The sequence below is a fragment of the Petaurus breviceps genome, unplaced genomic scaffold (assembly GCF_028583685.1).
Source record: "Petaurus breviceps papuanus isolate PSGF00001 unplaced genomic scaffold, PetGlider_PUasm1.0 185, whole genome shotgun sequence".
In the NCBI taxonomy this organism is placed as follows: Eukaryota; Metazoa; Chordata; class Mammalia; order Diprotodontia; family Petauridae; genus Petaurus; species Petaurus breviceps.
In genome coordinates, this window is record NW_027185797.1 from 40,005,312 (window position 1) to 40,014,972 (window position 9,661).

Here is a 9,661-nt window from a genome sequence, read left to right on the forward strand (position 1 = left end):
GGGGCCGCGGGCGGGTCAGGGGAACAAAGAGAAGCCGAGGGCTGGACAGCGTTTGGCGCGGGAGGCGGGGGGGGGGAGGAGGACACTAGATCGGAAGAGTGTCGTGTCTTGCTTTTTGTGTTTGGTTTGGTTATTTTTTGGGGGGGGGGGGGGGGGGGGGGGGGGGGGGGGGGGATGGGTAGGGGGTACGGACCCGGAAAGACAGGCCAGACCCAGACCCAGAGACCTGAGAAGACCCGGGAACGGCGAGGGGCAGGGCCGGGAGTGAGATAAGCAGGCACAGTGATTAAGAGTTAGGTCCGAAAGACAGACGGAACGGAGACATGGGAGAGCAGGCACAGACAGAGACCTAACTCTTAATCACTGTGCCTGCTTATCACACCCGCAGAGATGACCATCAGCGAAGAGAGGGAAGTGGGGAAGGAGAGAGGGAGAGAGAGAGAGAGAGAGAGAGAGAGAGAGAGAAAGTGTGAGTGTGCGTGTGTGTGCGTGTGTGTGTGCGTGTGCGTGTGTGTGTGTGTGTGTGTGTGTGTGTGTGTGTGTGTGTGTGTGTGTAAATACGGAGGCACCCCGGGAGCGAGCGAGACAGGGGGAGGAGAAGCCGGGAGAGCCTTGAGCCGGGAGCCTCCAGGAAAGCCCGGGAGGGAGGGGGCCCGGCCAGCCGGGGAGGGGGAGAGAGGCGGGGGAGGGCGGAGGCGGGGGAGGGCGGGCGCCGCCCCGGCTCACAAAAGTCCCTTCAGCTCAGCTGGCTGGAGGGGAAGTCCCTGGTGCGCTGCTCGCTGCGCTGATATCTGAGCGGAGCCCAGCGGGGCTGCAGCCTGTGCCCGGCGGCGGCGATCGGGCTTCCCTCCGTCCGCCCCGTCGGCTCTGCCTAGCTCCCTGCCCTGCCTCTGCCGCGGCGGGCCCCAGGGATACCCGAGGCAGCCAGGGGCCCCGGCCATGCCCCGATGCCCCCGGGACATGGACGAGGGGCCCGTGGACCTGCGGACCCGGCCCAAAGCCGGGGCTCCCAACCCTGAGGCTGCACTGCCCCTGAGAAAGCGGCGCTACCGGGAACCCCAGGAGTCCCCAGGGCCCGGCATCGCCCCAGCCCCGGAGTCCTCGCCCCAGAGCCCCAGCATGTACCCTGGCCTCCCGGGCCCTGCCACAGCCATCTACTATCCTGGTGAGTGAGGGGAACAGAGATGAACTCCTACCCCTGGCAGCCCAGGCACCCCAGCTTCTACCCGAGCTGGGGGCCCTCCTGCAGGACTCCATCCTTGGCACCCTCCACCTGTCCTGAGGCAGCCACCCTTTGCCCAAAACAATTTTGTTCAGACCTGAGTTGGGCACCCTTGCCTGACGTTGACCTGGATATCTTCCACATATTCCAGCCAGACCCACCCTACTCTAACCCAGGCACCCTTGTCCCAACTCAGCCTGGTCACTGAGTGCAGGTGCTCAGCCCAGCCTGGCACCTGCAGCCTGTCCACCTGCCCTTCTTCAGACTGTCCTTCATCTGGACACCCTGGCCTAGTATTTACCTGGGCATCCCCCTTCTAACCCTAAGACCTGCCTGTCCTCTCCCTGTTCCTCTTCGGATCCCACATCCATCCTAACCCCCCACCCCAGACAGTTTGTCCTCCCTGACCCCCTCCCTCCCTTCCAAAGTCAGTACGCCCTCCATTCCCCACCCTGCTCCCCAGGTCTGACCATTCTCAGCCTAACCTTCTGCCCAAACCTAGGACCCCTTTCATCCTTCCCCAACCCCTGCCTGTCCTCACTTCCCGACCCAGTCATCCCATGCTTCCTGGATCTTTGTCCTGTCCTCACCCTGCCCCCCACAAGGCAAGCCACTCTTAACCTGTCCCCCCAAGGCTCTGTCCCCCACCCCAGAAACAAGGACATTGCACAAACTGGCTGATTCTAGTCACAATGTGACGTGACCCTGAGTCACCCAGAAAAACCACGGAGAGCCCTGCCCAGGCATCTCCCCCCAATATGCACACATACACAAAGCCCTTATTCCATCCCCAGGCCCCTAAAACACCAACGGACAGAGAACCCTGAGCTGGGAAGCAGGAGATGTCAATGCAGTTCTGACTGCCACTGACTTGTCTAAGACCATGGCAAAGTCATTTCCCCCCCTTTCTGGCCTGTTTTGTACAAAGTGATGCACCTGGACTGTCTCTAGGCTCCTTCAGGGACCAACATTCTGAAAGCCCTGAAGCCTCATAGATGAGTGTAAATCATAGAGATGTCCAGCTGAAGTCCCAACTCTTTGCCATTACAGGCCAGGAAACTGAGGCCTGAGCTGCCCAAGGTCACACAGGTAGCTTAGGAGCTGAAATGCTGTTCTCAGACACCAAAGCCAACTCCTGTCCTTTTCCCACAGTACCTCTCACCATCTGTTAGGTCTGGCTTTCTATGCTCTAAGCTCCCATCCCACTCAGAGTCTGAATTGCATTGACACTCTGCTTCTACACTAAAATGTTTGCCTTCCCTCCCCTTCCTTATTTCCCTGTCATTAGTAATCATTGCAAAGCACTTAGCACAATGCCTGGCACCTCGTAAGGTTATATAAATTTTAGTTAGGTAGTAGTACTAGTATTAATACGACTTAGTACTGGTATAATAGTACTAGTACTCGTTGCAGTAGTAGCACTTGTATAGTAGTAGTACTAATTGTAGTAGTAGTAATGCTAGTAATAGTCGTACTATTATTAATAATAGTGGTACTAATTGTAGTAGTAATGCTAGTAATAGTAGGACATTGGCAGTAACTTACTACTACTATGCTGAGAGTATAGTGGGGAGAGGCAGTTTCAGAGCCTCACACCCTCTCCCCCACAGGCCCCTTCCTATATCCTGCACCAGCCCCATTTTCTGTCCTGAGCCTGCAACCACCCACCTACCCAGTGCTCTGCCCTCTGGAGAATCCCCTCACTGCTGACATTGCCAAGGCCACAAGACCAGATGAGGATGGAGACACGTGAGTGACCTTTGAACCTCTACCTCTTCTAAGGACTCTGCCCCTCCCACTTCCATGGCCCCTCTTCCCCCCCCCCCCTCACCCCCTTCCCTCCTGGAAAACCCCCCCCTGCCCCCCCGGACTGGCCCCCTCCCCCCCTTGACAGCTCCCTTTGCCCCAGCTCCCCATCTCCCTTAGACAGCCATATGCTCCTCCGTTCCCCTCCCCCTTCTGTGTCCCTTTCCCCCTCTGGCCGAACAGCCCACCCCCCCCCAGCCCCAACACAAACACTTCTGCAGTGGCTGCCTCCCGGGGAAGCCCCAAACCGCAGGACACACCACAACCCCAGCTGCTCCCCAGGTCTGCGTCAGCCTCCCCCTGTACACACACTTGGCCTTAACCCCTTCCGCCCTCAGCTCCCACTGTGAGGGAGGCAGGCACCACAGGGCTTACTGGAATGGATCTGCTCACCCCTGACCTTAGTTCTGACCCCAAGGACCCCTCCTAATCCTGGATCCTGGGGTGGGAAGTTGGGGCTGGGAGCCAGGAGCCCTGAACCCTCAAAGGGTCAGGAATAGATGGGATTTAATGTCGCAGTCTGAAAGGAAATGAGGGCCCCAGAGCTAGTATCCTGGGCCCCAGAGGGGTCCCAGGGGCAAATGAGGCTGGGGGTAAGGGGGAGGAGCTCATTGCCCAGGCCTAGGAAGAGAAGGAGCCTCGAGTCCTAAGGGACACCCTGGTCCCTAGAAAGAGCATGAGGGAGATGGGAATCCAACTCCTAGGTCTCCAAAGGGGCGGGAACTGAGGAGCCTCCCAAATGGAGAATAGGTCCCCCGTTCTTGGACCCAGGGGGGAGCCCAGCCTGGCCAGCTTCTGCCCCCTCCTTTCCCCTCCCCCTCCCCTCCCTGGGGCAGGAAGTGGATTCTCCGCCCCCCTCCCCCCCCAGCCTGGTTACTGGAAGTCTATGAGGGCAGGGCCAGCCCCTCCCATCCCCACTTCCTTCGACCCCGCCTCCTCCCTCCTGCCCTCCCCCTCCCTCCAGGCCTCGGTTTATGGGAACTCCGGCCTCCGGCCCCAAGGTTTCTCTGAAATCAGCAGCTCCTGCTCCCCTTTCGAGCCCCTCCCACGTACCCTGGGGCCTGGGACCAAGGGACAGGGATGGGGGTTGGGTGGGGGTGGAGCACGGGGAGAATGAGGAACTGGGGATCGAGTGACCGCAGGTACAGGCTGGAAGGATGGAGACTGAGGGATGCAGGCAAAGAAAGGATGGAAGAAAGTGCGGAGAGGGAGGCAGAAAGTGCCGGTGCGGGCAGATTGGGAGGGAGGGACCCGAGAACTTGGACTAGCTCCTTTCAGAGCCTTTCGACCATCCAGTCCAATTCCTTCTCCGTGGCTTTACAAAGAGGGGAAACTGAGTCTCAGAGCGCGCGACTTGCCTGCAGCTTTGGCTCATTTTCCCCTTCCCCTCCTCGGCCGATACCGCCTGGTTATCCGCCCCTACCCAAGCAGTCTGGGTGGGCCCTAGAGGCCATGCAAGAGGGAAAGGCAGGGAGCCCACCCACCTTTCTCCCTCCAGGCCCCTCCACATCGCAGTTGCCCAGGGCAACCTTCTCGCCGTTCAGCGCCTGGTTCACCTCTTCCAACAGGGAGGTCGGGACCTGGACGTGTACAATAATTTAAGGCAGGTGAGCCCAAAAGCCGGGGCCCCTGCTGGGCTGGAGGGGCAGGGGAGGGGCCTCCCGCTGCCAGCTAATCTCTTTGTATTTGCTACTGCTAGCACTTTTTCTTTCCCCTGGAGACTGTAAACTCGCTGGGGGCAGGGATGATTCCCCGCATGCAGTAATGTTGATTAAACCTAGAAGCCCAGGTCACTGGTGGGGTAGGGAGGGGCAGCCTGGATACTCGGGGCTCTCACAGCTGTTCTCCCGGGCAGACACCCCTCCACCTAGCCGTCATCACCACCCTGCCCTCAGTGGTGAGGCTCCTGGTGTCCAAGGGGGCCAATCCCATGGCCTTGGACCGAAATGGCCAGACAGCAGTTCACTTGGCCTGTGAACACCGGAGCTCCAGCTGCCTGCGGGCCCTGCTGGACACCTCAGCCCCTGGGGCACTGAGCCTGGAAGCCCGGAACTATGAGGGTGAGGGCCACAGCTGGGGGGCCCAGGGTGGAGGGCAGGCCATAGAACCATGGGGGATGTCATAGGGATACACACAACAGAATGGTAGAGAAGCTCTTAGAACTTAGAATGCCAAGATTGGCGAGGGGAGGTCCTTAGAACATTACATGTTACAGCTAAGGGGGCCCTTAGTACAGGGAATGTCAGAGCTGGGAGGGCCTTTAGAACAGGGAATGTCAGAGCTGGGAGGGCCCTTAGAACAGGGAATGTCAGAGCTGGGAGGGGGCCTTAGAACAGGGAAGGTCAGAGCTAGGTGAGAACCTGGAACTTAGGTGTTAAGAACAAAGAATAAAAAGTCAGGTGGGAGGGACCTTAGAAATCACCTAATCTCAGAGTTCAGAAACTTCAAACCTACCACCTCTCATGCCCAGAGAAGGGGCTGCCCCTGGGCCTGAAGAAGAGGGACCAGCCTCCAGCTTTCTTCTCCCTCTAAGATGAAGTGGTGGGGGCTGGGGAGATGAAGGGAGAGGGTGGGGCTTCCCTCATCTCCCCTCGTCTGCCTCCCCCAGGGCTGACCCCCCTGCATGTAGCCGTAAACTCAGAAGACACAGAAACGGTTCTGCTGCTGTTGGATCGAGGAGCCGACATCGATGCTGTGGTGAGTGGGGGGGGACAGGGCCTAACTCTGGGCCCTGGAATGGGGTCCTCGAGGGTCTAGGGAAGGCTGGGCCCTGAGCGGAGGGCCAAGAGAGGCCTGAAGAGCAGCCTCGATGCTGGAGGGCACAGGGCACTGGGTGTGGGGAGGGGGCCTAGCCTCTCTTCTCTCCTCTCCCCTGCCTAGGACATCAAGAGTGGCCGCTCCCCTCTCATCCACGCTGTGGAGAGCAACAGTCTGACCATGGTGCAGTTGCTACTCCAGGTGCCTCCCCAGCCTGGCCTCCTTCAGCCCCTTCACTGTTAACTATCACACTGCTCAGGCACCTGCTAACTACAAGGCCCCGGGCTTGTTGGGAGGGCTGCAGGGTTAACAAGAAGCAGGTCTGCCCCAGAAGTTTCCGTTCTGTCCAGCTAAAGCAAGGACACGAATCTTAGCTTTATATGCATTATTTCCACTCCATTATTGTCCCCAACTCCTGTCTCTGCCCCGCCCTAGGCCCCAGGGTCCCTGCCCCCCCCTCCCCCAGGGTCCCTCCCCCCCCACCCCCCAGGGCCCCTGGCCCCCACCTCTCCCCCAGGGTCCCGGCCCCCCATCTGTCCCCCAGGGTCTCTGACCCCCATCTCTAGGGGCTCTGTCCTTCTTCCCCAACTCTAATCATTCTCTTCCCCAACCCTCACCCCAGCATGGAGCCAATGTGAACGCACAGATGTACTCGGGCAGCTCTGCCCTACACTCAGCCTCAGGCCGAGGCCTCCTGTCCCTGGTCCGTACTCTGGTTCGGAGTGGGGCTGACAGCAGCCTCAAGAACTGTCACAATGATACTCCCCTCATGGTGGCTCGAAACCGGCGAGTAAGTCCTCCCCAGGAAATGAACTGGGGGCCCCGGGACCACAGAGAGGGAGCCAGGCAGCAGACACAACAGGGTGTCTGGGGGGAGAACGGCCAGGGGCAGAGGGGAGGGACACACACCCACACAGGTACCCCACAGAAGAGGATAGGAACAGGGGCAGAGGTGGGTAAAGAAGAAAGGTAGAGGGGGGCAGCTAGGTGGCACAGTGAATAGAGCACCGGCCCTGGAGTCAGGAGGACCTGAGTTCAAATCTGGCCTCAGACACTTAACACTAGCCATGTGACCTTGGGCAAGTCACTTAACCCCAATTTCCCTGCCTTCCCCCCTGCAAAAAAAAAAAAAAGAAAAAAGAAGAAAGGTAGGGACTGAGTCTGGGATTGACATGGATAGACTTTGGGGAGTGATGGGGAACTTTGTGTCTAGCAACTGCCCAAGGTGTGCTGGACCTCTGGTGAGTCACAGCCTCTTTCATCCGTCTTGCCCAAAGGTCATTGACATCCTGAGAGGGAAAGCTTCCCGCCCTGGCCCCCAACCCACTCTGGGATCAACAGAGGCCAGCCAAGATGGCAGCGCCCCCATCTCCCCTGAAGGCAGCAGCCAGTTTGGATCCAGTGGTGAGAACCCCCAGGGCCCCAGGAGTCCTGACAGCCCACCTCCTTCCCTTCCTATTCCCCAATCCCTGCTCTAGACTTCAGTCCCCTCAAGGACATTCCAAGCACCTGGACCTCCTGATTAAGTCTCCTGCTGTCCATCATTCCATCCCTAGGGTCCCTGGAATCCTGATTCCCTAACCTACTGCCTTGAGGTCACATGTGGCCCTCTAGGTCCTTGGGTACAGCCTTTTGCCTGAGTCCAAGTTCTACAGAACAAATCCTTTTATTAAGGAGATTTGTTCTATCAAATTTGGATTCAGTCAGAGGACTGCACTTGAGGATCTAGACAGCCAACATGGCCTTGAGGCTTCAGGTTCCCCACTCCTGTCCCAGACCCTCCTCCTCTCAGAAAACTGGATGCCTTTCCTCCCTTCATAACTCTTTTCTCTTTCAGGGCCACCATCAGCGTCTCCAGCTTCCTCCTCACCACCCCGCTCTCCCCCTGAGGATACTCCCACCTCACTCCAAGGACCCCAGATATTCTTCCTGCCAACCCAGTCCCCAACAGCGTTTCTTCCCTATGCAGGGCCTCTCCGAGCCCCAGGCCTTCCTGTCCCCCCGTCCCCTGCTCCTGGTGGGAGCTGAGGGAAAAGGAAGGAAGGCCTCTGGAATAAAGGGAAGGGCCTCCTGAAAACTGTGAAGGCACACGTCCCCCTCCTACTGAGACTCACAGGACCAAGATTTGCACACACCCCACCCTGAACTTCCTCCCACTTCCCCTCCCCGGCTCTGACCCTCTACAAGAGGAACTGGGCATCTGGCTGGCACATCCCCTTGCCTGCCCCCCTCCTCGTTCCCCCCAGCACCCTCTGTCTGAGATACCACCCCAGGGCTCAGGCTCCAGCTCCCTCCCTGGGGCTGAGGACAATGTAAATTATTGGGGATTTCAGTTTACTTTTGTAATAAACTATTTTTGTACCACATGGACTCTGGGTGTGTGCATGTGCGTGTGTGTCTGTGTGTGTGTGTGTGTGTGTGTGTCATAGAGAGGTATGGGCCAAAGAGCCCAGTGCTTGGCTCCCAGTCCTAGCTCCTATGGAACCTGGGACCATTTAGAAAGGCAGCTCACTGTTGGAAAGGGTGCTGTCCCTGGAATCGAGGGAGACCTTGGTGGGATGAATCCCAGCTGGGTGACCGCTCTAGCCCTAGGAGGCCTCCACTATGTACTGGTGCCCCCAGGCCTGGGTTGAGGCCAAGACAACAGAGTGGGAGTCAGGCCCAGTAGAAATGTCATTACTCATCATCATGCCCCTCTCTGGGCCTCAGTTTCCTGCCTAGAAAATGATGCTTATATGGCCAGCCTCATCAGGATGCTGTGGGGAAGGCACTTTGTAAAGATGGTTGGCATTGTGCCTGGACGAGTGTTGCCTGCTCACTGCCTTTGGGTCCCACCTCTCAGACCTGGGCACATCTGAGCCCCCAGAGACCGGGCCTCAACCTGCTCCTGTGTAAGGTCTTAGGAAGGCCCATTTCCTCTGTGGGACTGTTTCCTCCTCTGTCCAATGAGGAAATTGGGGATCTTCAAGACCCCTCCCCCATCTTAAGTTCTTCCTTCCAGTTCTGAAGTTCCTTGTTCTAAGGCAAAAGATTTAGGAGCAGAAAGGGACCTTATTAGGTCATCCAGTCACAGTACAGATGAGGTACCCCAGGACCCGAGTGGAGTGGCTCACCCACGGCTGGTCATAAGGGGGTTCAGGCCTAGGGAGAGCTTGCTTCTCTTTCTGGGCCTTAGTTTCCCCAGCTCAACAGTGAGGCCCAGATGGTCCATGATTCGCTCCTCTCTTCCTCAGGGCCCTTATGTGGGCCTTTTCATAGCTCCAGGTTCCCGTACAGACTTCTCAGGGAGATATTCAAGGCCTCCACACACCCCTTCTATTCCACTAGCTCAAGCTGCCCCCACAAAATGGGCCTTCCTCTCTTTGCCCAGAGTCCACGGGTGGGCAACTTGGGCCTCGAGGCAATGTGACCATATAAGTCCTCAGGTGCAGCCCTCTGACAGAACAAATCCACTTAATACAAGAATTTGTTCTGGAAAACCTGGACTTGGTCAAAAGGCCAAACCCGAGGACCTAAAAGGCCACATGTGGCTCGAGGGTGCAGGTTTCCCACCCCTGGCCCAGACTGGAAGGTCCTCCCCCTCTCCTATCAACCCCGCCCCCCCTTCCTTCAGGGACCAGCCCCATCTTTGCCTCTTCCAAGCAGTCCTCCCTGGTTATCTCTAGCTATGTGGGCTAGAGATCCCATCCACTGGGATGAGTCTGCCCCCTTCTGGAGGTCCTGCTCCCCTACTGTCCCATGCTGAGGTGATGCGGCCTTTCTGTCTTCCTCTAAGGGCCTCAACCACTTGGGATTCAGGAAAGGATAGAGAATGGATCTGACTGTCTGCCTACACCTCCTGACTACTGTCTCTGTGTGGGGCCCAGTGGCTATGTG

General features: G+C 58.1%; 1 protein-coding gene across 1 annotated transcript; it reads left to right on the forward strand.

Moving 5' to 3' along the window:
• The first annotated feature begins 728 nt into the window (after positions 1 to 728).
• Positions 729 to 8,149, forward strand: BCL3 (BCL3 transcription coactivator). Its single transcript, XM_069088967.1, has 9 exons — positions 729 to 1,165; positions 2,833 to 2,971; positions 4,527 to 4,635; positions 4,884 to 5,088; positions 5,637 to 5,725; positions 5,909 to 5,986; positions 6,408 to 6,575; positions 7,063 to 7,189; positions 7,623 to 8,149. The coding sequence occupies exons 1-9, from the start codon at positions 940 to 942 to the stop codon at positions 7,811 to 7,813; spliced, it is 1,332 nt and encodes a 443-aa protein (XP_068945068.1). The 5' UTR covers positions 729 to 939; the 3' UTR covers positions 7,814 to 8,149.
• The last annotated feature ends 1,512 nt before the right edge of the window (positions 8,150 to 9,661 follow it).

Excerpts from the sequence above, each read along its gene's own strand:
- BCL3 (XM_069088967.1), top strand. The coding sequence starts at position 940 with ATGCCCCGATGCCCCCGGGACATGGACGAGGGGCCCGTGGACCTGCGG. Across the intron at positions 5,089-5,636 it reads GGAAGCCCGGAACTATGAGG|GGCTGACCCCCCTGCATGTA; the intron begins GTGAGGGCCACA and ends TGCCTCCCCCAG. Across the intron at positions 5,987-6,407 it reads TGGTGCAGTTGCTACTCCAG|CATGGAGCCAATGTGAACGC; the intron begins GTGCCTCCCCAG and ends CCCTCACCCCAG.